The sequence below is a fragment of the Pipra filicauda genome, unplaced genomic scaffold (assembly GCF_003945595.2).
Source record: "Pipra filicauda isolate LSUMZ 115617 unplaced genomic scaffold, ASM394559v2 scaffold586_size332294_pilon, whole genome shotgun sequence".
NCBI lineage: Eukaryota > Metazoa > Chordata > Aves > Passeriformes > Pipridae > Pipra > Pipra filicauda.
The window spans coordinates 49,009-73,883 of record NW_024104738.1 but is presented as its reverse complement, the minus strand read 5'-3'; the positions used below and the strand labels follow the sequence as shown (position 1 = coordinate 73,883).

General features: G+C 54.5%; 2 protein-coding genes across 2 annotated transcripts in view; one reads left to right on the top strand and one right to left on the bottom strand.

Annotated features, from left to right (window-relative positions):
* Nucleotides 1-7,851: 7,851 nt before the first annotated feature.
* Nucleotides 7,852-20,709, bottom strand: KAT7 (lysine acetyltransferase 7). Its single transcript, XM_027742330.2, has 15 exons — nt 20,475-20,709; nt 18,792-18,939; nt 17,097-17,273; nt 16,707-16,946; nt 15,971-16,053; nt 15,655-15,744; nt 14,968-15,066; nt 14,688-14,798; nt 13,870-14,061; nt 13,522-13,611; nt 12,583-12,723; nt 11,303-11,396; nt 11,043-11,189; nt 10,378-10,484; nt 7,852-9,570 (listed from the first exon to the last, which is right to left on the bottom strand). Exons 1-15 carry the CDS (start codon nt 20,487-20,489, stop codon nt 9,469-9,471), a joined length of 1,836 nt encoding a protein of 611 aa, XP_027598131.1. The 5' UTR covers nt 20,490-20,709; the 3' UTR covers nt 7,852-9,468.
* FAM117A (family with sequence similarity 117 member A) overlaps nt 20,320-24,875 on the top strand; it is a 21,972-nt gene continuing 17,416 nt past the window's right edge. Inside the window, exons 1-3 of the mRNA XM_039387731.1 lie at nt 20,320-20,845; nt 21,880-21,982; nt 22,968-23,092. The gene's annotated coding sequence lies outside the window, so the exon portion shown is untranslated. The remainder of the gene's footprint in view (nt 20,846-21,879; nt 21,983-22,967; nt 23,093-24,875) is intronic.

Sequence of the window (24,875 nt, the reverse complement as noted above, 5' to 3'; positions counted from 1 at the left end):
TCCCAGGCAGGGACACCTTCCACCATCCCAGGGTGCTCCAACCTGGCCTTGGACACTTCCAGGGATGGGGCAGCCACAGCTCCTCTGGGAAATCCACTCCATCCTGTCCCCGCTCTCCCAGGGAAGGACATCTCCCCAATATCCCATCTGTCCCTGCCCTCTGGCAGTTCACACCCCTGATCCCATCACCATCTGCCCTCTTTGTGCCCTGTCACTGTTTGGGTTCTGCTCCATAAAACACATAAAAATCAGGAAACAGGCACCAAGCTGGGTTTGAATCCATCAGGAGACCTTCCAGTGTCCTGATGGTACCTCCTGTTACACCTCACCTGTTAAATCTCATTAGAAAACCCTCCTCACCACCAGCACCTTCCCTTTAGGCCACCTCAGCTTTGCCCCCGGTGCCCCTGGGAGCAGCAGGATGGCAGGATCCTCCCATCCCTGAGGGCCAGGGGACACCTCAGAGGGCTGGGCACCGGTCCCCTCCTCAACACCCCAGCACACTGACAGCCCAGAGCCACCGGGCTCCTGCTCCAGCTGGGATTTGTTGGGGAAAACCAGCTGGAAAATCCCCAAGGGCAGTTTCCATTCCTGTGGGAGCAACAAGTGGAGGATCAGGGCTCTGGGGCAGCTCCGAGGCCACGATGCCAAGCCCTTCCCTGTGCTGGTGGTGCCCCTGCCCCACTGTGTGTCCCTGTCAGGGGGATGTCCCTGTCCCGCTGTGTGTCCCTGTCCCGCTGTGTGTCCCTGTCCTGCCGTGTGTCCCTGATGTCCCTGTCCCGCTGTGTGTCCCTGATGTCCCTGTCCCGTTGTGTGTCCCTGTCCTGCCGTGTGTCCCTGATGTCCCTGTCCCGCTGTGTGTCCCTGATGTCCCTGTCCTGCTGTGTGTCCCTGTCCTGCCGTGTGTCCCTGATGTCCCTGTCCCGCTGTGTGTCCCTGATGTCCCTGCCGGGCTGTGTGTCCCTGATGTCCCTGCCCTGCTGTGTGTCCCTGTCAGGGGGATGTCCCTGTCCCGCTGTGTGTCCCTGATGTCCCTGTCCTGCTGTGTGTCCCTGTCCTGCCGTGTGTCCCTGATGTCCCTGTCCCGCTGTGTGTCCCTGATGTCCCTGTCCTGCCGTGTGTCCCTGATGTCCCTGTCCTGCTGTGTGTCCCTGATGTCCCTGTCCTGCTGTGTGTCCCTGATGTCCCTGCCCTGCTGTGTGTCCCTGCCAGCTCCCGTGACCAGCCCGGCCCGGGACTGGCGACCAGAGGCGCGGCCGCAGCGATCGCCCGTCTCTGGAGAGCCCTCCCAGGAGGAAATGTGGTTTCGCAGTGGCCGCTTTTCCTTGGGATCTATTTGGAGACGCCACCCCGCCCTCCCCGGGGCTTGATGGATGACCAGCCACGAGGATAAAAGGCTTTCCTCTTAAAGCGGCCCGGCTAAATATAAACCCGGCTTTAATGTGTCTCGGCTCTAACTGGAACCAGCTGCTCCGCGCTCCGGCCCCTGTTCCGCGGCAGCTCCGGAGGCAGCGGAGATGGGAGCGGGATGGAGGAGCAGCCCCGGGTCACGATGGAGCGGCTCCGGCTCCTCCGGGCTCCCGTGGGAGCCGGGAACAACCCCGGGCGCTCCCAGGGCTGTTTAAATCCCTGCTCGGAGGAAGGGGCTGGTTCGGTCTGCCCGGGGGAATGCAAAAGCAGCTCGACACCTCTTCCCTTCCTCCCCTGGCCTTTGCAGGGGCTGTTCCCTCGGGAATCAGGGAACCCACGCTGGGGTGGCCGCTCTTGGAGTCTCTTGGCAAAAACTGCACCGTAGATTCCCCCTCCAGAGCTCAGCTCACAAGAAGGGGTTCCCCGGAATCAGGGACTCCTGTCTTTGCAGCAATCCGGGAATGATGAGCGTTTGTGAGCCCCGAGGTGCAGGGGGTGAGGAGGAGTCTGGCTCAGGAGAGTGGGGAGCAGGGAGGAGAAACCCCACTCCTGGTGGTGGGATGAGTGTCCTCTGTGGGGACACGGGCAGGACCCCAGGAGGGACAGTCAGAGGACGGAGAGAGCCCTCCCAGGGCTCGGAGGGGACTGTGAGCAGTGAAAGGGAGCTCTCCTGACCTCCTGCTGCCCCTTGGGAAATGTGTCCCTGCCACAGTGACATGTCCAACCCACCGAGTGCTGAGCAAGCCCCCAGACCAGCTCATACGGAAATAAAGAAACAGGGGACTTGCAGAGAACAAGAAAAGAAAGATTTAAAGAAAGAGAACCCCCATTTCCAGTGGACTGGGACAACCAGCATGTCCCGAGCTGGAGCTGAGCCCACCCCCAACGCCACAGGCAGGCATCAAATCCATCACCCATTGAAGTTTTTGGTGCCAACCCGCTGAGGATTGGACCCAAAGGGGACAAGATGAGCTCCACGGGGCACAGCCCCACCCAAACACCCCCCACAGCCCCCTTGTCCCAGGCCTGGCACAGCCCAGTCCCCCCATCCCGCTCCCCCCGCACCCTCCGGAGCCACTGGGGCTCTGGCAGCTCCAGACTGGGAGAGCTGTGGTCTGTGCTGGGCCAGGGCTCCCTGCCAGCCCTGGCCAGTGGCTCCTCCGCCTCCGAGCCGGGTTTAGAAGCCTCGTTTTGCTGCTTCCCAACCCCGCGGGTTCGGCTCCGAGCACCTTCTCCGGTTCACCCTGCGGAGGATGCGGAGCCCGGAATAGCAAAAGGAAGGGACACCTAAAAATAACCCATAATTACAGAGGGAAGGGGTGTTTGGAGTTCAGAGCTCTTGGCCCTGCTGGGGAGCAGGAGCTGAGGCTCCTCCAGGCTCTCTGTGCCCCGGAGATGGGAAGATTGGAAGGTTTTGGGGAAAAACCTCGAGCCCCAAAATCCCAAATGTGGAATCCTATGGGAGTCAGGGGTAGCAGCAAACCCTGCTAGAGCCCTGTGGGGTGTTTGTACCAACCAGACACCGCCTGGTCTCTCCTGTCCTGTCCTGTCCTCCTCAGGATGGAGGGACCTGCCTGGCTCTCTCTCCGATGGAATGTGGGGTGGGAAGTTTCTTCCAGTTTCTGGGGCCATCAGAGCAACCCCTGGGATGAGTCTGAGGCAGGTGGAGGCCCCTGGATCTGAAGATTGAAAGGCAACCCAGAGGGCCCTGGTTCAGAGGGTCCCAGGCTGGGGAAGGGCAACAGGGAATTTTCAGCCTTTAAGTCCTGTTTTCTACTACTCTGCTCTAATTTAGGTGTTCTCCTGCTTCCCAGTTGTCCCCTGGGATGGCCCAACCTCCGAAAGTCAGTGAATGTTTTTCTCAGCACTGTGGCCCATCTCCTTCTTACAGGTGATGTTTCCAGGGAGGAAACAAGTGCCTTTTCCAGTGGATGGCCAAGAAAAACTCGTCCTGAGGTTCTTTGTCTGCACTGGCTGCAAATTCCCACTCCTGCCCTCTCCCACCTGCGGGAAGGAGCCCAGGAGCTGCAGCAGCAATTCCTGTTATCAGCTGCAGAGGAGTGTCCCGAGCTGTGCCAGCAGTTCAGGACCTGAGCAGTCAGGTTTGGAGCTGGTCTGGCCGAGAGCAGCTCCAGGGCCCCCATCCCTCCCCTCCTGGGCTGACTCAGAGGAGCTGGGCAGAACCCCCAGGGAGGAACCCCCTGACCAAGGCTGGGAACCCAAAAATGAGGGTCTGCCCGGGGGGTCTGTGCAGAGAAACCTTTTCCTGACAGGTCGTGGAATCATGGAATGGCTTGGGCTGGAAAGGATCTTAAAGCTCCCCCAGATCCACCCCCTGCCACGGGCAGGGACACCTTCCACTGTCCCAGGGTGCTCCAGCCTGGCCTTGGACACTCCCAGGGATGGGGCAGGCACAGCTCCTCTGGGAAATTCATCCCAGCCCTCACCACCCTCCCAGGGAGGAATTCCTTCCCAATGTCCCATCTAATCCTACTCTCTCTCAGTTCATACCCATTTCCTGTGTCCTGTCCCTCCACCCCTTGTCCCCAGTCCCTCTCCAGCTCTCCCGGAGCCCCTTTAGGCCCTGGGAGGGGCTCTCAGGTCTTTTTCAGATTTTCATCCTTTCTCGTCTAATTTTCAGTCTTTTTTTAATTCCCTTTTTCCCCAGACAGGGACACTCTCACTCACTGTCTGTGTTTGTTTCTCCTCCATCTCTGGTTTTCTGTGTCTCTGTGGTTTATAAATTCTGCCTTCTTGGTGTCAACACTAAATTTCTCTCCCAGGTCAGGCCCTGAACTTTTAATTATGTTCTTCTCATGGCATCACCCAGAGCTTGCCCATCATCCCCTGTCCACCTCCCAGGTTAAATCCCCTCCCAACAATCCCCCCTAGTGCTGCAAAGGCTGGTTTTTAAAGAGAAATGCTGGTTTGGGAACACCTTGGAGATGAAGGACCTGCCCAGGGATGGGGACCTGCCCCTGGTGCTGTGCCCAAAGTCACAGATCCTGGACTGGCATTTTCCAAAGGCATTGTTACTCCAGAGCAGATCCCACCCTGCCCCCAGATGACAGGAACAGCCCCAGGGAAGGCAGGGAAGGGACCTGGAGTCCTGTGCATCTCCTCAGGTGACCCCGGGGTGGGATTTCTCCCAGGCTCCCACAACATTCCAGACACTCCAGGGCTCATGGGGGTTTCTGTGTCAGTCATCCTGTATTTCCCCTCTTCCATTCCCTCCGTTCCAGTCATTTACCTTTCCCTAAAAGCTCTCCCTCCCTCCCTGGGCATCTCCCGGGAATGTGTGGGAGCCCCTCCCCACCTGATTCAGCCCTTTGTCACAAACCAGTCCCTCCAGACCAGCTCCCTTATGGTCTCAGCCCTGGCACTGGGAGGGTTTGGTGTCACAGCCAGAACCAGATTTCCAACACCAGCAGCACATCAGCTGGAGTTGCTCGCGTTGGGAAAGCCACTGTTCCTCCAGGGAGGGGACAAGGACCTTTGGAAAACCCACCTCCCACCTCCCAGCACCAACCCCAGGCTCTCCACATCCCACGGCACGTTCGTGGAGTGGCACAGGGAGCTCTGGGTGTTCATCAGGGCACTGAGATGGTAAAATAAAGGAAATTAAAGAGGAAAACCAGGACTCTGGGAGCTGCAACAGATCCCACGTTCACTCTGGGGGTCCCGGGGCTTGGAGCACCCTGGGACAGTGGGAGGTGTCCCTGCCCAGGGCAGGGGGTGGCACTGGAGGGGCTTTAATGTCCCTTCCAGCCCAAACCATTCCAAAATGGGAATGGGAATGGGAAAATCCCCTGTTGTTCCACACACTTGCAGAGCTCCGGGGCAGATCCAGAGGATTTTAGTGGGAATTGCAATCCCAGAGGAGCTGCACTGGGATGGATCTTCCTCCCAGGGCGTTTTTGGGGGCCGATCCCCTCCTGCTGCAGGCTGGGGGCTGCAGGTCGGTCCCACCCCCGATGGGGTGCTCAGCACAACGTGACAGTGAAGAAATGACCTCCAGCTCCGGTGACATCCCGGCCACCCCCGGCCCGTGACACCACGTGGGGTGTGGTGGCAGGGCAGGGGTTGGGGGGTCAGCCCGTCCCGATGGAATCCCAGTGCCACCTACGGGCCACATCCCGCTGGGACCGCGCCGGGAGAAGGGGCTGGCACTGGATGGGCTCTCAGGTCCCTTCCCAACCCACCCCATGAGGATCCTCTGATCCTGCACCCAAAGCTGGGGATGGGTAAAAACCCCCCGGAGAGCCCGGGAATGGGAACTCTCCCCGTGCCCTTCCCACAGCCCAAACACCCCCGAACACAAACATCCCTTTTTTGCCCAGAAAATACGGGAAAATGGACAAAACCGAAGTCCAAGGGAGCTCCCAGGAGTTCCCTGCCTTTGCCCTGGGAAAGCAGCTCCCTCTGCTGCCCTCCCAGCATTCCAGGCCCTGCTGGAAAACATCCTGGAGCTTTGCCTCGCTGACATCTCACCGGGACTTTCCAGGGAGTTCTGCGGCCGCTCGGATTCAATGGCTGAGCAGGATGAATTATCAACTCCCAGAAATCAGTCAGCCAGGCACGAGTTTATCGCCACATTTATTACGAGCCACGTCCCTGGCGTGTCTCTGGAATTCCAGCAAAGCCATTCCCTAAACCAGCAGCTCCAAGAGTTTAAAACCAGTCAGGGGAGGAACAGCCTTGGCCAACCTTAAACTTAATCACTGCATTTGGTTGTTGTTCCCCACCTGATGTGGGGTTTTCTCTCCCAAGGACCAGTCTGCCAAAGGGAGACTCCTCAGGAACTTTGGGTTGATGGTGTCCAATTCCAGCACTAGGGAATAAACAGGATGGCTGGAGCAGCAAGTGATTTATCTCACTGGAAGGAGGGTCTGCAAGGACAGCTCCCAGTGGGGTGGGGAGCAAACAAGGTTCTCGATGTTGGCTCGTGAGGAACATGCTGGAGTTGCCAAAAGCCACGTTTGCTGACATCCTGCTCTTCCCAGCTGCTCCATGACATCCTGCTCTTCCCAGCTGCTCCATGACATCCTGCTCTTCCCAGCTGCTCCAGGGGGTCACCCTGTGGCTCCAGAGGTGGGAGAAGCGGGGCTGGAGCTTCCTGTTCCCAGTTCCCTGCCCGAGCAGGGTCAGAGAGGGGAAAGGGTGTCCCAGGAGCGGGTTGATGAAGGAGTGTGGGAAGAGCAGAGGGGGGAACCCCTGGCACAGGTTGCCCAGAGAAGCTGTGACTGCCCCAGCCCTGGAAGTGTCCAAGGCCGGGTTGGATGGAACCTGGAGCAGCCTGGGCCGGTGGGAGCTGTCCCTGGATGGGCTTTAAGGCCCCTCCCAACCCCCCTGTGTCTGTGTGTGCAAAGCAGGCCCAAATCCAGGACTGTTCCCCCCGTTCAGCCCAGGCTGTAATGGTGGTGCTGGGGAGGGTGTCAGGTCCAGTCCAGCAGCTCTTGGAGTTGCAAATCTATTGTAGAAAAGTCACAGGAGCCTCTGGGATCCACTGGTTTCCTGGGGATGTTTTCTTTCCCTTTTGTTGTGTCCCTCTTTGCCGTGAGCCAGACCCAGGTCTGGGTGGTTTCTGTGCCGTGTGGACCCAGGGCAGGGGACAAAAAGCAGAGTTAATTACAGGGGATGCTCCCAGAAATAGAGCTGCTTTTGCCCTGGCCTGTGAGCTGGTGCGAGAGGTTGGTGTTCCAGCTCTTTCCATGGGTTTGGAACACCAGGAGGGCGGAGTTACTGGCAGAGGGACTGTCTTAGAGGGGTTTAAACCGAGCTCAGAGTCACCCAGGCATCACAATAGAAACAACTGAAGTAATTGGACATATTTAGCTTCCTTTCCTTCCTGCTTCCCTCTTTCCCTCTCCTGTTCTTTATAGGGATATCAACCACCTATTCCTTCCACAACACAACCACATCCTGCCCCAAACAATTCCACCAAGAAGGGAGGAGCCAGAACTGTCAGTGCCCAGCTGGGAGAAGGAGCAGCACCCACGGAGCAGCTCCTGGAGGTGCAGGGAGATCTCAGGGAAGGAAAAGCGGGAACAAGTTTGTCCCAACATGGGAAAAACCTCTTATTGTACCAACAACGGCCTCAAGTTGTGCCAGGGGAGGTTTAGGTTGGATACCAGGGGAAAATTCTCCATGGAAGGGGTGGTAAAGCGTTGGAACAGGGGTGGAATCCACACAAACGTTGATGGACAGAATCCCAAATATTTAAGTTCCCAGTATCTGGCAACATCCAGATATTCCTCACGGTTTCCTCCTGTGCACAAGGAGCTGCAGAGCCATCAAAAACTGAGGATATTTTGGAAAGGTTCAGCCCCGAGGCAGCTCCAGCCCCAACCCTTAAAGCACCAGGGAGGGGGTGAAAATCAGCCCCTTGGGCTTCCAGAACGAGCTTCCCCTCAGTGGGAAAATCAGGAACCCGAGCCCAGGGCGGAGCAGAGAACATGCTTTATTGAGGAGCAGGAACAGGACAGCACATTCTACCACACCATGGGAACAGGGAACAGCTGCTGCAGGAGGATGGCCCTCTTCCCTACTCCCCAAGGGATCTAATTCCCTGGATATCCCGTCAGGATCTGTGTCAGTGACAGTGCAGAGCAGGGCACAGACAGGAGGTTCAGTAATGCCCACAAGGTCCATGCTGGGGACTGAGCAGGAAGTTTCTTTTCCTTTTTTTTTTTTTTTATTTTTTTCCAGGACAGACAACCAACAGAGGAGCAAGAGAGAACTCTTCCAGGCCAGGATGGGGCAGTGGTTAACAGGGAATGGCTCCCACCTGCCAGGACACTGCGAGTGCTTCATGTCAGAGCCTGTTCCGTGAGGAAGCACTGGAAGGTTCCATGAAATCAGCACTGGGATGGTCCCAGCCCCTACCCCGAGCTTGGCCCCGATTTTAGTCACACTGGAGCCATACAGGTGGCACAAGGACAGTGGTTATACTGGGAAGCCATTGCAGGAGAGTTTCTTCTGGTGGTGCTCGTGGGAGAGAGGAAGTCAAAGCTTATTATTTTTTTCTGTTTGTTTTACAAAGAGAAACAAGGATGCACTGCCAGAGGATGACCCATCCCACAGCTCCCTGGAGCACAGCCTGGGCAACCCAACAACTCCTGGAGTTTCTGTGGCTGTTTGGACAAGGCCAGCCAAAATCTGTCCAAAGTTTTTGTTTCTTCAGTCTAGAGGGGAAAAAATAACCCTCTCCAGCACGAAGAGAGCCACAGTTCAAGGAGGATTGCTCTGGAAACGTGTCTCCAGTTAAATACACTGTTTCTGTGTAAAGGGACTCACCAACTGCAAGAGATAAAGGAGGAAGGAAGGGGTCTCTCCAGCAGGTGTGGGAGCTGCAGGATAACGGGAACATCTCGGAGCAGGGTGTTCTCACACCCTCAGCCTTCACCCAGCAGCTCACTCAGGGACAGGCAAGTTCTGCCTGTACATCATTAACTACAAAAAGACCTCTGGAAAACTGCTGGAAAAGGTGGAACATTATCCCACCAAAACTCTTTCAGGCCTGGAATGGACCAGGACTGGCTGAAACACTGCAGGTTGGTGTAACTGCAGCTCAGTGGAAAAGCAGACCCTCCCCAATTATCTGACCTTGTCCAAAAGCCACAGGAGTGACTCCAGTGCTGAGAGCTCCAGGAACCTGAGGGAAGGAACAACTGGCTCACAGGACACGACACAAGCTCACTGGAGCAAGAACAGGAGGGTGAGACCAGTGGCTGGACAGGTACAGTACCAGTGTCAGAGCTCCTGGGCCAGCGCTGCTGGGGGTCCAGTACAGATCCAATCCTACAGATCCAATCCTACAGATCCAATCCTACAGATCCAATCCTACAGATCCAATCCTTGCAACCTCATTGAGGCCGAGACATCAAAGTTCCTCAGAACTGTGGGAGCACAACGATCCAGGCCAGGCCAGTCCCAGGGGGAGCTGATGTGTTGGGGTTTGGGGGTACTGCACCAGCCCACCACAACAGCAATGGACACACAGAGATCCCGGGGGAACTTCTACTGCTGGGGGTCACTGGCTCCAGGAGAGAGGGACACTTAGGTTCCCTTGGGAGGGGTCCATTTCAAACAGCTGGGATCCATGATCTTATTGCTGTTGGATCTCTTGGCCTCTTTGGCTATCCACTCATCAATCAGGTCCTGGGGGGACAGCAGGACAGGGCAGGTTAGAACACGTGGTCCAGGCAGGGAATTATCCCCAGCACAATGTCACAAACCCAAATCCAAAGATCTGGAGGTGACTCACCCACCCACTGCTCAAAATAACACCAAAACAACAACAACTCCTCCACAGAGCTTTCCAGAAGCCCTTCAACCCCACTGACAAAGTCCCAGGAGGGGAAAACAACAGGCAAATTTAGGGATTTATAAACCACTGGTGAGGGAACAAACAGGACTCAGTCAGGATTCCATTAATTCCATTCACTTGTATGTCAGAGCAGGTCTGGACTGGATTTTGGGAAAGGTTCTTCCCCCAGAGGGTGGTTGGCACTGCCCAGGCCCCCCAGGGCAGTGGGCACAGCACCAAGGCTGCCAGAGCTCCCTCAGGGCCAGGGGGGGATGTTGGGGTGTCCTGGGCAGGGCCAGGGGTTGGGCTGGATGATCCCTATGGGTCCCTCCCAGCTCAGGATATTCCATGTCATCCACTTGCCCAGTGAAGGGCAGCCATGGTGAGGACCATGATGGGAATGCTGATCCATTGCTCCCACAAAAAGCCACTCACAATGAACAGTGTTATCCCACACACCAAAGGCAGGGCAATAAAGGTTATTTCTGCACTGCTGAACAATCAGGTTGGACACCCAAGTCCTATTTTATCTGGAAATCCCAGTTCTCCCCCACTGGAATGAGAAGACTGGAAAAAAACCCAGCAAAGGAAACCCTGATTTCAGCAAGCTCATAATTACCAGCTAAATAAAATCACAGGGATAACCTCCCCAAGCTTACCTGTCTTTTCAGGACCAGGTGTTTTCCCTTCCAGTACTTGAGCATCTGAAGGGCCTGCAGGGTGCTCACGATGTCCACGGGGTTCACTGCAGTCTCCTGGCTGATCTCTGCAAAACACCAGCAGTTCTGTTAAAACAGGAATCCATCCCTCCACATGACCCCAAACTGCTGGGGTTTAATCAGGAGTTTTGTGTAACTCCTTTGGAAATGAGACAGGAAATTCCCTGCATGGACTGGGGAGGTACATCCAGCACTGCAGAGCTTTAGTGATATAAATCTCAGGATTCATATTAATAAGGTGCAATCCTCTGGAAGATGTAGTTCTGCCTTTTCAGGACTACCCTGATAACCCACACACTCCCAGGTCACACCAACAGACTACTAGGAGTCCAAATATTCTTAATATTGGCTCCTGGAGCCACTTTTCTTTTTAAAATTAACACCCCAACGTACAGGCAGACAAAGCTCTCCACTGAATCTTTTCACAAATGTGTTTTTTTTGAAGAAGCCAACCCATGCTTTCAGAACACTGCAGACTGACTCATCCTCAGTGGTGGCAGCGCTGGGAAGGGGCCATTCCTGACTCCAGGAATGTGCTGCTCCACAAACCCCCGCCCTGTGGCTGAGGGGGATGCACTCCAGGCTCATTTAGCTCCAAAGCTCACCTTTGATGGAGATCTCCTTGCCCTGGAAGTTGTGCAGGTACCGCAGCAGAACCTCCTTCCAGTAGCTGCGGTAGCTGATGAGCCCCAGGTCGGACAGGGGCCGCTCGGGAGAGCCCACCTTCTCCTCTACTTTGGACAGCAAATAACCTGAAAACATCAAAAAACCCCTTTAAACTGCCCAAACCACGAGAAGCACTGAACCTCCACCAGATCTGTGAGGCTGGCTGGTGGAATCCCTCAGAATCTCCCTCCCCACGTACTGAAGTCGATGAGCATTTTGCCGTAGCCTTGTCTCATGTACTGAGGCATCGTCAGGATGCAGGAAACGTTGTAGTTGAGGAAGGAATTCTTCTCCTGAAAAACAAAGAGCAGGGAGGATGAACAGGCCTAGGTGTGTGCAAACAGTGGGGATCCCATAATCCCAGCAAGCCCAAGCGACTGATCCAACAGCAGGGGAAGGAGGGACAGCAGCAGAACCTGCCTGACCCCCAGGAACGTGATCCCCTTCTGCCCCCAGCCTGGTGTCTGACTGCACCAGCCATTAAACTGGGGGTTTGCTGCACAGTTTTAATCCTGGGATGGCTTCAAACTCCTGGGTCATGGAGTTGCAGACTCATGGAATCATGGAATGGGTTGGGTAGGAAGGGACCTTAAAGCCCCTCCAGTGCCACCCCTGCCATGGGCAGGGACACCTTCCACCAGCCCAGGGTGCTCCAGCCTGGCCTTGGACACTCCCAGGGATGGGATCAGATGGTGCAGGTTTTATTTCAGAGCTTTTTTTTTTAGCTCTTTATTCACTTGTGACTCAGGTGATTTCACCCACACAGTTTAATTTGGCAGAGCACTCTCCTACCTATGGAATTTCTCTGGCTCAAGTATCTGAACAAGTGCATTGCACGACATCACCACGGCCAGAAAACAATCCCTTTTTCTGCACTGCAGAAAGAACAACCAGGAAGGAGGTTTCCAGCTCTTTGTTCAATCCCTGCTGCACATCAGTGGCTCAAACACAGGAAGAGCCAGACAATCCTGGCTCTTTTTTAGGCAAAAACAGTGGCTATTTTTTAGGCAAACAGTGGAGAAAAGTGGCTCCTACTCTAAGCTTGGCCAGTGACTTTGCTGTGGGATCTGCTGAAGTTACCTGAGGTGGAGAAGCTGAGATATCACAAAGAATTTTCATTCCTTTGAGTCCTTTATAAAAAAAAATGTTGACTAATAATGTATTTTTCTCTACATTTCTTTACACTTTCTTTATCTTGCTTCTGCTTTTAACCATTCTGCTTCCTGGCAACAGTCATTCCTTGGAGCTGATTTGGGTTCTTTTGCAAGGAATGGGAAAAGATGGAGCAGCAAAGCACCTGCAATCCCTGCAGCAAACAGCACAAATCCTGCAGCTCAGGCTGGAAACTTTATCTGTTCCCCAAAGCAGCAAACCCTGAGAGTGCAAAAACTCAGGGGGTTGGATTCAGTGCTGGTAACTGGGGTCCTAAACCTCATTTTGGCGAGGTGGGTAAGGAAGGTGTGTGTGTTTTCCACTCACCTTGGAGAAATATCCTATCAGGTGACAGCCAGTGTTGTCAGCTTCTGTCATGACATAGAAGAGGAAGGGTTCCACATCATAATACAGTGTTTTGTGGTCCAGGAAGAGTTTTGCCAGCAGACACAGGTTTTGGCAGTAGATCTGGAGGCAAAGGAGCAGGATACATGTGTTTATTCCAGTAAAATATCCCAAGTGTGGATAAAACTCTACATGGGAAGTGACGAGAAAGTCCTGAACCATCTGAGAAATGACAGAGCAGCTGGGCCAGGAAACAATTCCCTTTGGGATGGCACTTGGAAAGCTTGGCTTCCAGTGGGAATGGATGTTTGTGATCTCAGGCCCTGAATGCCCAAAGCATCACCCCCTCAGAGAAGGGGAGCAGAGACTGGGTCTCCCTACTGTGTCAATCCTCCAAAATCATCTCTGGCAACTGGGAAAGCCTCCTCCCAGCTTCCAGCCTCTGGGATTTGCTCCTTTGTCCTTTCCTCTGAAACCTTCGAGGCTGGACAGAACTGGACAGGGCACAAGTGAGGTGCTGAGTCTGCAGTTTGAGATCCCTTCAGGGCAGGGCTAGGGAGGTCACCCCCAGTCAGTCAGGCTGCTTCCCACCCTCACCCAAATTTGACTGAGTGTTCCCAGAGAATGGGAGATGGGCAGGAACAATCTGCTGAGGGAGGCCAAGCACAGAAATCTCCCCACTGACTTTCAGAAAGGGATTTCCACCCCCATCTCCAAGCAGACGGAACTGCTGAGGCACAACAGGGCTGAGGAACAACCACGGTGAAAATGCAGCAAAAACTCCTAAAGAATGGACAGCCCAGACTCCCTCCTGACACTGGGGGAGAGAGGGCCATGGGCACCCTGGGGCTCTGCAGGAAGAGCAGTGCCTGCTGTATTTTAAAGCTTGTCTCCACACCCCTGATGGTCCCAGCCTGTTACCTTGTTCTTCTTCCCATCCACTTCGAACACGGAGATGGAGCCCTTGCGGTAGATCTCATCCCCCGGGGGATGTTTCCAAACACACTTTGCCTGTGCCAGGAAAGCAAAATCAGGGTGTCACTACTGTCTGAAGGACAAAATCAGGCTGTCACTACTGTTTGAAGGACAAAATTAGGGTGTTACTCCTGTTGTAAGCACAGAAACAGTCACAGCAGCTGCTGACAGACCAGGAAACCCGCAGCCTTCTCACCTCCCACAGCAACTGAGCTACACCAGCCACGGTTTAAATCTTTCACAAGCTAAAATCAGACTTGAAACTCAAGGAAGGAGCTCTGGCCTGGCCCTTACCATGTGCCTACGCAGGATTGTCTGGCTCTTCATGTACTTGAGGCAGAACTCACACATGTAGAGGCGGCCCAGCCGAGCGTACTCCTCGGGGTAGGGGGAGTGGTACCACGTGTCCAGCTCGTAACGACCAAAAGCAATGGTTTTAATCATGTTGCTGCCCTCGGTGATCTGGCCCTGCAGCCTCAGCTTCTCCTGGGAAGGGGAAAAAAAAAGAAAAGGGACCCGTTTTCCTCAGGGAAATCACATCATTCAAGTCTTCTGAGTCCATGTCTCGGTGTGAATGCCTTGCCATGGATGATAAACCCTTGTCATGGATGTGAATCCTGATCCACAGGGATAGGACACAGCCTAATGCTCTGCCTCAGATATACAACTGTAAATGCAAAGGATCAAAGGCTCTTTTGGTTCCTCCCTGGAGGTGGAATAAGGCTTTGGGAAGCACCTCAGGAGCTTCAGCAACACAAGGTTTTGAGCTCCATTTCAGTCACTGGCCAGTGCCAGGGTGGCTTCTGTTGCCACCAGCCCTCAGCCCCCCTTCCAGCAGGGGAAGGTGCCCATTCTTTCCCCAAAACCACCTGTGGAATGGCACTGCAGCATTCCTGCCTGCAGCGCTCAGCTCCAGCTGCGCTTCCAGCGGGAAGTGCCTCGGGATGGGTGGCACTGAAACACTGTCCTGGTGTCACTGTGCTCACCTGGCTGGGCTGCAGCTGCTCTAAAAACTCAGATTTCTCTGCACAAGTACCACAAACCCCAGAAACTTCCACATTCCCACAGATGTGAGGTGTGTTGTCACACGTCTGCCCGGAGCTCGGTCTCACCAGGTCCTCGGATGCCCGTGCCTGCGCCCTCCGGAACAGCTCCAGGTCGTACTCACTGGTCAGGTTTTCCAGGAGAGGTTCCCTGGTGTTGCCATAGGTCTGTCTGTGCTCCTGGAACAACCAAACAACACTTCTGCTGCCAGGCTGCTACCAAGCTGCGGGATCTTGCAGCTTTTTTGGTTGGGAATGCTGCAGGATGACTGGGAAAGCCAAACTCCTGCTCAGTGGTTTCGTTCCAGACCGGAGGGAAGGAGGGAATATTCAAAGTTAGTGCTTTTACCATGTATTTTTCCTTTTGCTCCTTGCTCAGTCCTGAGTTCCTCTTCTTCCTGAGCTCAGCCACCTTCTCCTTGTATCGCAGCTGCCTCTCTGTGGGGGCCTGAAAAACCAGGGGTGGGGTCTTTCACTGCTCCATCCACTCCAAACATTCCCATTCCCACCCCCAGGACCTGTGTCCTGGCTCTCATTTCATGGGGTTTGCTGCCTCTGAACCAAATCCTCTGTTAATAACAGGGCCCAACACAGGTATGTAAAGCAGGATATTTGTCTTCCTACCACAGCCTTTGCCAGAGCACCTCAGCCCCACAAGACAGGGAGCACTCCTCATGGAATGCTTAATCATGGGAAGAGCTCCGAGCTGACTCATCTTGACTCAAATCCAACACTTAGGAGCTGAAAAATGTAATTCCCCTGGTTTGGTTCTTTTCTGTTTAGTCAGAGTCAAATTGCAGTTTACAGTTCTGCAGGAATTCTTTCGTCCTGCACATCAAAGCCCCTCCTGAGAACGCTCCAGCCTCCTCTGGTATGACAGAGCTGCTCTCCCTGGCTGCTCCTCACTGAAGGGGGACAAGGAGTTGCCTTTGCTGAAACACACTGGAGGTGACAACGGCTGACAGATGTGGAGAAGGGAGGTCAGGTTAAACCCACGGATCCTGGGAAGCGGGAGCTGAGGCTTTCCCAGTTTTACCTGGTGCCTGGTGGCGTGTCTGTTGTTGTCATCCTGCCTGTGGGCCAACATCCGCTCCTCAATCTGCTTATCCCGGCTCTGGGCTCGCACCTGGAACCCAAAATTCACCCGTCACTGCTGCAGCAAACTCTTGTCATCCCTCTCCTCTTCCAGGTGAATGTTCTGAACTGGGTTTGACACACAAATGCTGCTGCCTCACAGCCAAAGACATCACCTTTGTGTCCACTGTCAGCTCTGTTTCCCGTTCAAAAATTCTGAATCTTGGCATTTTTGTCCTACAAATCCCCCAGAAGGTAAAACAAGGCCAAACACTCACCTTGCACTCATCTGCTGAGAGGTTGTGGTACAGTGGGCACCCCGAGATGGAGAAGTGTCTCTCGTGCTTCCCGGTCAGGTGTCCTGCAGAGGGGCACAAAAACAACCCAACTCGTAAGAAATAATCAAGAAGAGGTTTCAAAGCTCTCCCAGATCCCCCACATGAGCAGGTTCAGTGGGATGGAAGGAGCAAACTTCCTGCTTTGTGGCAAAAGGAAGGAAAATCTTTCTCAGGCTGCCCTCCCTGCAAGCAGCCAGGTATGGTGGAGCAGGAATTTGGGGCTGAAATCTATTTCTGGCAAAAATCAGTTCCCTGCCTGCAAGACTCTGCATTTTCCTCCCACACCTGGGCTCATCCTCCTATTTTGGTCCTTATCTGTCATTCCCTGTCACTCCTAGGCAGAAAACACCTCCAGGAATAGCCCTGCAGATACACCTGCATTTAGGCTTCATATCCCACTTCTCCTTAATATTCCTGCTCCTAATTAACTCCATGGTTTTCAGGGTGTATAACTCAACTTGGAATACCACGGCAGGAATGCAAAGTCCAACAGATCGATCCTGGAGCTGGAATTACCTGAAGAGTCAAAACCAGGAGTGGGATATTTCGTGTTGGAATTACCTAAGGAATTACAACCAGGAATTACCTAAGGAGTTACAGCCAGGAGTGGGACACTCCAGGCAGGAATTACCTAAGGAGTTACAGCCAGGAGTGGGACACTCCAGGCAGGAATTACCTAAGGAGTTACAGCCAGGAGTGGGACACTTCATGTTGAAGTTGTAGCTCTCGTGGAAGCGGCGGCGCTTGGGCCGGTGGGAGAGGTCGCTCCCAGAGTCCTTCATGGACATGTCCTTGGCAATGCTCTCGTCGTGGGACACGTTGGGGCTGGAGATGTCGATGTCCGACTCCGAGGAAGGGGCGTTCCCGGTGGGAGTGCGAGGCGGGGACTCGTCGTGATCCGCTGCGTTTTTAGTGTCTGGAGAAGGACAGGGATAACAAAGGAGACGGATGTCACAAATCGGGGAAAGGCTTTGAAAGACACCCCCGGAGCCCAGAGCTGCTCCAACTCCCGGCCCTGGGGACGCCCCGGAGGAGGGTTTTTCCCAGAGCTGTCCCCGGCACGCACCTCTGTCCGAGAAATCCACCACCTGCTCGGTCTCGGAGCCGGAGGAGCGGGTCTGGCGCAGCGGGTACTTCTTGGGGGTGACGGGGGCGGGCTGCTGCTGGCTGCGGGTCACCCTGCGCGTCGAGTACACCGGCTCCTCCGCCCCGAACGGCGGCGGGTTCCGCACCGGGCTGGAGTCTGACCCAGGGGATGGGGAATTACACCCACAGCCAGCAGGGACTGCCCAGAGAGGCAAACCCTGCCCGGCCCCACACCCTGCCCGGCCCCACACCCTGCCCGGCCCCACACCCTGCCTGGCCCCAAACCCTGCCTGGCCCCACACCCTGCCCGGCCCTACAGCCTGCCTGGCTCCACACCCTGCCCAGCCCCACACCCTCTCCGGCCCCAAACCCTGCCTGGCCCCCACAGCCTGCTCCAGAGGAGGAGGAGGAGGAGGAGGAAGACCTCTGGAAGAGCAGAGTTCTATCCTGCCACTTTCACCACTGCTCTGGCCTTGCCAGATAAAATCTCTGGGATTTCACCCACAGTGAGCAGTCTGGAATTACATCAGCTTTCTCAGGACTTAATCACTTAATTAACCAGTAATTATCAAGCAGCTCCCTTTGGAAAGCTGAAGATCCGTTAGTTTAGTTAAGAATTATCAGTGTTTAGATAAGCCTTGGGAAAAGCTTCCAGTGTGGACCTGGATTTGGGATCTGGATTTGATTTGGATTTGTAGCTGATTTGGGATTTGGATTTGTGTGTGGGTTTGTGATCCTACACTGCTCATAAGAATTATAGAATGGTTGGGGTTGGAAGGGACCTTAAAGCTCCCCCAGTTCCAACCCCTGCAGTGGGCAGGGAATATATATAAAACAATTATTTTGCATTAAAATAAAGCTGTCCTAACCCAGGAATATCACAGACATTCCACACACACCTTCCCTCTCCTTTTTAAGATCTAATACATGATCACACACATGTATTTCTTATCTGCAATAAAATTGCAAACCATATTTAATCAAAGTGTCTACAAGGAGCAATGGAAATGAGTTTTTATCTGCTGTCATTTCCTCCCCGTCACGCCAGATGGCAACACATGAACTAACAGCCAAAAACTGCCCACACTAACACTAAAAAAAAAAGAGGTGGACTCATTCCATGTCTCCTTTTACAGCCTGGGTGCCAAAGTAGGAGCACACAAAATAACTGCCAATATTTGGTAGTGTCTATCGCACAGCAGGGGCAGCACAGCACAAAAATACATCTCCCCTTGGGGCACAGAACCCCCCAAACAAACAAATAAAGGAAATAAACCCAACTTGCACCCCTAAACCCCCTCTCCCTCGCTTGGCTCCAGCACCAAAGGAATGGAAAGGAGATTTTTAGAGTTCTCAGAAAAATGAGGCAGAGCTGGCAGTGGAGTTATGGGGTTTGACTCCTCCTTCCCTTAACAATTTGTCAGCTTTATCTTTTGAACAGAGCACGCTCATGTTTTGGTTTCCATCACCTTTAGATTATACAACCCCACCTGTACAATATGTACGTGTAAAGGAGCTTATTGCTGTGCTAATAACAGCCAAAAATATGAATACAAATTCCTGTTTATGTTCAAATCCTACACGTTTAGGTTCTAAACAACACAGAGTGCACTGAGCCTTTATTTTTTGGTTAGGAGGCTGAATTTCTTTTGGGTTTTTGAAGCAGAGCCTTTACCTTGGGAGCTCTGGCTGAGCCTGGCCGAGGACCGTGTCACGCGGGCGGATCGCCGGGACGTGCCGTCGCTCTCCGAGCTGTCCGTGTGCTCGGGATCCGTGGAAAAATCGGAGTCCTCCGTCCCATCCGAGCTGCTGCCCGCGTTCCTCTGCAACGGCACAGCCCACACGTCAGCAGGGAGCACCTCAGCTCGGACATGGCAGGAAATATTTCACAGGATCGAGGGATGGTTTGGGTTGGAAGGAGCTTAAAGCTCATCTGCTCCCACCCCTCTGCCACGGGCTGGGACACCTTCAGCTAACCCAGGCTGCTCCAACCCGGCCTTGGACACTTCCAGGGATGGAAAGAGATGTTAGATAGGTAAATTCAACTAAAAATGTATTGGTTTAATAAATATGCAGTGTAAGCGCCTTTAAAAATAAAAAGCTTCTTGCAAACCGATCCCCAAGGAAAAGTCACGGGAGCGCCGGGTTTTATGAAAGCAAAAGATGGTGTTGGGTCAGAGGTTGGACTCGATGATCTTGGAGGTCTTTTCCAACCTGGGATTCCATGATCTATTTTTTCCCCCATGGGGAAGGTTCCCACCTCATCCCAGACACCTCAGCTGGAAGGGCTGGGGTGTCCTGGGCAGGGCCAGGAGCTGGGCTGGATGATCCTGCTGGGTCCTTTCCAACCCAGATTATTCCATGTGCTGTGTCCAGCTCATCTTGCCCCTCCAGCTGCCCCTTTTTATTATTATTTACCACTATTATTATATTTTACTTCGTTTTTTATTATCAAATTGTTTTTATCTGAACCTAGAAGCTGGATGGTAAACACTGAGGGGAGGGGGGGATGAGGGAGCGGCAGCGCGGTGCTTAATTTCCACCTGGGTTTAAACCACGACGCGCTGAGGGGACAACCAGAATGTCGTTCGGGGCACGGTGGGATCCCCGGCGGGACTCGTGTGGGGGCACAGCCGTGAGGGGATGGCGATGGCGGGCGCTATGAGGGGAGCCGAAGGAGAGCGGCCGCCATGAGGGGAGGGGGGGGAGCGCGGTGGCGGGAGCGCGGCCCCCGCGCCGCTTTGTTTTGCACCCAGCGGAGCCCTGCCAGCCTCAGCCAATCGCAGCGCGAGTGGGAGGGGCGAAAGGGAGAACCCGCCAATGGCGGCTCGAAGAAGCGTAAAAGGCGGGGCCCGCCGTGAGTGACTGACGGCAGAGCCGGCCTATCAGCGCGACGCTTGCTCCCACGGCAACATCAACCGGGGGGGCGGAGTTAGATATGGGAGGGGGGACAGGGCACGCGCGGGGAGGTGACCGTTGGGGGCGGATTGACAGCCGCGAAGTCTAATCAGCGGCAAGCCCCGCACTGCAGTTCAACCAATACGCGATCAGCTCTACGGCGGCCTGCCCAATCGGAAGCGTCAAAGGGCGGAACCCGCTGCCAGCGCAGGGGATGGGGAGCGGTAGCCGTTGGGGGCGATAAGTGACAGGCAAGGCGGCCAATCAGCGCGCGGCATGCCCGTGCGGGAGCCAATCAACGAGCGCGGGAGGCGGGCGCAGGGGGCTCAAGGCCGCTATTTTCCCCCCAGTTTTGTGCCCGTGAGAGGCAGCGGAGGGGTCGGGGAAGGGTAGAAAGCTGCGGGCCAAGCTCGTCGGTACCCCCCACCAGCCGCCTCCCCCGCTCCCCGGCCGCGCTCACCTTCCTGCGCTGCATCCTGGGCGGGGGCAGTGAGCTCGCCTGGTCCCCGGCGCCCGCGGCCCGCGAGGCGGCGGTGGCCGCCGCCGTGTTAGCGCTCGCGGGCTCCGTGGTGACAGCCGTGTCTCCCGCCCTGCGGCACGTCTGCTCCGGCGGCGCCAGCCCCGCTCCCGCCGCTTCCAGCTGCCGTTCCCTGCTCGGTCCCTCACGTTTCCGCCGGGACGCGGCCCACACCCCTCGTCACGTGACCGCGAGCCATCTTGGAGCCGGGCAAAGCATCACCGTGACGCCGCCGGCAGTGAAGCCGCGCGCCGCCATCTTTGATCCGGGCCGGGCGCTCTTGGCGCGGGGCGCTGTGGCGGCGGCCATTTTGAGTGAGGGCGTGAAGCCGGCGAGGCGCGGGGCGGGCGGTGTTGCCGGGGGGCGCCATGTTGGGTTCGGGCAGGCGGAGCGGCGGGGCCGGGCCGGGCCGGGCCGAGGGGCCGCGGGACGAGGGTCGGAGGAGGGCGGTGAGTGCCGGGGCTGCCGGGGCCGGGCGAGGGCGGGGAAGGCCCTGCGGTGAGGGCGGGGAGCGGTTGGGTTCCCGGCCCTGCCGCCGCTTCCCCTCAGGGACGGGCCTGTTCCGGGCCCGGGTGCTGGGGCGGGGCCGCGGCGCGCGCGGGGGGAGGTGGATTATCGTTAATTGTCGTTAATTGAGCTTTCTGCTCTCAAAATGTTGGCGCGGGGGGCGGGCGGGGCAGATTTTTGGAGGGGCTGAGGGGCGAGATCGCTTATTAATAACTATGGAGAACCATGGAATGATTCGGGTTGGGAGGGACCTTACAGACCCAGTTCCACCCCGGGAACACCTTCCACTGTCCCAGGTTGCTCCAACATGCCCTTGGACGCTTCCAGGGATGGGGCAGGCACAGCTTCTCTGGGAAATCCATCCCAGCCCTCACCACCCTCCCAGGGAGGAATTCCTTCCCAGTGTCCCATCTAATCCTGTTCTCTTTCAGTTTAAACCCATTCCCCTGGTCCCGTCCTCCCCTTGTCTCCAGTCCCTCTCCAGCTCTCCTGGAGCCCCTTTAGGCCCTGGAAGGGGCTCTCAGGTCTCCTTGGATCCTTCTCCATGTGAACACCCCCAGCTCTCCCAGCCTGGCTCCAGAGCAGGAATTGCTCCATCACCTCCTCTGGACTTGTGTTTTAACGTGACAACACCGTGTATCAACCACAATAAGTTGCTTCATGTAAAGACTTAGGGGGAAAAAAGGATATTTAGTCAAACACGTGATTTCTTTCCAGCTGTGGTTGTCTTTAGGGATTATGAATTTCTCAGGGCTTAATCCCCTAATCCTCGGGAGGGTTTGTCATCCTTAGTCGTGCAAGTGGTGCTGCTTTTCTCACTCCAGGTTGTCATTTCTCGTAGGTGTGTCCAGCCTGCTGTGAAATGCTGAAGGGCAAGCCTGGAGAAGGGATGAAATCCCTCAGCTCTTATCCCAGCAGGGAGGAACTGGGGAGCAGTTGGTGTGGTATGTGAAGCATTGGCTGCAAATCAGCTCTGAAGTCGAGCCCAGGAGAACAATGGGAGTGTGAACAGCTCCAGTCTGGTCATTGCAGGGAACTCATTTGCAAATCTACTGAAAAAAACCCATAAATGCAGGAATTCTGCCTAATTTCTAACCAGCCTGATCCAGTGGAAGGTGCCCCTGGCAGGGGGTGGAAGGGGATGAGCTTTGAGGTCCTTCCAACCTTCTTGGAAATCGTTGGAGGCGAAACTGTCTTGGGAAAGGCACAAAGGGAAGTGGAATTGGAGCAGCTGGAGGTTCTGCCACCGTGCCACCACCACTAGATGTCAGTGGATGAAGGGAATGAAATTTGGGAGCAGTTTCTCCAGGATGCAGAGCTGGTGCAGCTGCTGCTCACCGGGATCCCAGCGGGGTTTGAGCTCCTCTTAATAACATTCTTAAAACAGACTTTTTTAAACTCTCAGAATATTTTAAGTGGGATCTTTTTGAGGCTAAACCAGAAAGTTTAGAAGAGTAGGCTCACAAAACATCCCTGTACTGGAAGGGACCCCCAGGTTTTTGGTTCTTAAGTCCTCTTTTATTTAAATATAGGCAGGTGCCAGATTGCCACTGGTTCATCAGAGATCTTTTGGTCCTGAAGATCTCATGGAATCTGAAACCTTTCCAGGCCTTGGGCCTCACTTGCTCTGGAGGCCTGGCAGGGAGCGAGCTGCCATCACTTGTGTTAGTGGTGATATAAATTAGGAGTTGTTAGGAAGCAGGATAAACATTTGTAAAGTCCCTGAGGTTTCTCAGTCGCCTTATAAATAATGTTTATAAATTAGAATAATTCCCTGTAACTCTGTGTAGTTGCTTGCTGTGATCTCTTCCTGCAGGGTGAATTTACTGAAGTGTATTTAAAGCAGCTGAGAGAAGCTCTATAGAATGAAAATACATCATAAAAATTACCTGAATTGCTACATTTTAATAAATCTCACTTGTTTTTTAGGTGCCATCTCAGCCCAGCTCTGGGGGATTGAGTTACCCAAAGGTTGGGATGAAGCTGGAGAGCTGGAAATAACCAGATGTGAAGATCCAGGGTAGCTGCTGCTTTCACTTCCCCATCTTCAGAAGGTGAGTAGAGGTGGGTTCCCTCTGCTTTGGTTCCTGATTAATCATTTCAGTACCTGGCTTTAGGTGCAGGTGACAGAGCAGCCCCAGGGATCTCTTGGGAAGACTGAGGAATTCCTGATCCAGTTGGATGTCTCTGGGTTGGGTTATTCCCACAAGGGCACTTTTCCTGGGGGATAACTGGGAATGGCTGCTGTTTGCTGGCTGGGTTTTTGGGCAGAGCCTGATCCTTGTTAGGCTGGGTCTGAGCAGGGCTTGGAGCCTGAATTGTTCTGTCACCAGCCTGAACTTGTTCCTGGCCTGGTGCAGTGAGTGATGTGCAAACAGGGCAGTGCAGACTTGGATCCCAGAGGAAGGAGCTGCAAGGCACAGGATTTAATGCAGTGGGAGTTCTGTGGAGCCTGGACCAGCAACAAGCCTGACCCAAATTTTTGAGTCTTCCCTTCTGCATAAAACTCTCCAGTGGCCTTGGGACACTTCAGAAACCAGCCCAAGAGCAGCAAATGTATTTAATGCACACTCTGTGCTGCTGAAACGGGGCTTTGTCTGCAGAATGACTTTGTATTTTCTACTTTTGCATTAAAGAAAACTATTACTGAGCTGCAGCACATCAGGAGGATGAGTTTGGAGGGAGGGGTGGGTTTATTTTATTTTAGAGCTGAGTGGACACTGAGCTGAGCCTAAACAAATGCCTGAGTGGGGAATCCTGGCCCTGCAGGTCTGCAGACACCACCAGCTGTGGGTGGGTGGCTTGGGGTGTTCCATGGCCCTGAGCAGAATCCCTGGGCCCTGAGCAGAATCCCTGGGCCCTGAGCAGAATCCCTGGGCCCTGAGCAGAATCCCTGGGCTCTTCCCTGGGGCTCTGGAAGCAGACACAGAGTGGAGTCTGTGTTTCCTGGCATCAGGAGCAAGGTCAGCCCAGCCTGGCCTACATCTTTCCTTTTTTTAAATTGTGATGGAAAAAAAAGAAAAGATCCAGGCTGATTTTTGCTGAAAGCAGAGGTTTTTCACTTGGTTCCAGCTGATTATGGCCCCACTTCCTGGTCCCCTCCCTCCCCTGGGTCTCATAGGATAATCTAATTATTAAACAGCTCCAGTAAATGCACATCTTGCCCTGGCAGGAATAAAGCCTATTGATAGGCAGGATATTTTTGTGCCACCCTCGCCCTGTCCCTGCCAAAATGGGTTATTTTTTTGGATTTGTGGTCTGCTCCTTTAATACATTCCTTCCAGTCTAGGCAGAGCTCTCCAACTGCCTGGCACTGCAGTTAATTCCTCGCTTCCCAGTCAGTCCAACCTGCTCCTGAAGGAGAACTCTGCTCACATTGCCCAGCCCGCTGACACAAACCCTCCCAGGTGTAGGAAACATTTGTCACCCAAGAGGACCCTGAAGTGGGAAGGGAAGGTGGAACCTGATCCTTTTTGGCGCTTTCCATGGGCAGCTCTTCTCCATCCGACTCTGGGTGACCATTCCCAGCCTTTGGAGCTCAGCTTCCAGCTGGCAGGAACATCTTGGACACAGGAAGAGGTTGTAGGGTGTTAAAAACAGGTTGCATGTGAGTACAGAGAATTAACTTTGCTAATTAAAGAGTGATCCCTAATCACTGGGGGGGGGGATAATTTAGGGATGTGCCTGTGTGGATCCAAAGTGAGAATCAGAGGAAGGGAACAGAGAAGCAACTGTCACCCCAGACTGGAGGGTGGAGTGTGTTTGGAAATAAGGAGCCTTAAGATAAAGAGTAAGGTGGAAATAAGAGCCAGAGCTGGGCAAAACATTTGGAGAGGA

Bases quoted from the DNA above. Each gene is read 5' to 3' on its own strand.
- KAT7 (XM_027742330.2), bottom strand. The intron at 15,067-15,654 runs GTAAAACTGGGA...CTGGTTTTTCAG, and splicing joins GACACGCCACCAGGCACCAG to GCCCCCACAGAGAGGCAGCT. The intron at 11,397-12,582 runs GTGAGTGGAAAA...TTTGTTTTTCAG, and splicing joins TGATAGGATATTTCTCCAAG to GAGAAGAATTCCTTCCTCAA.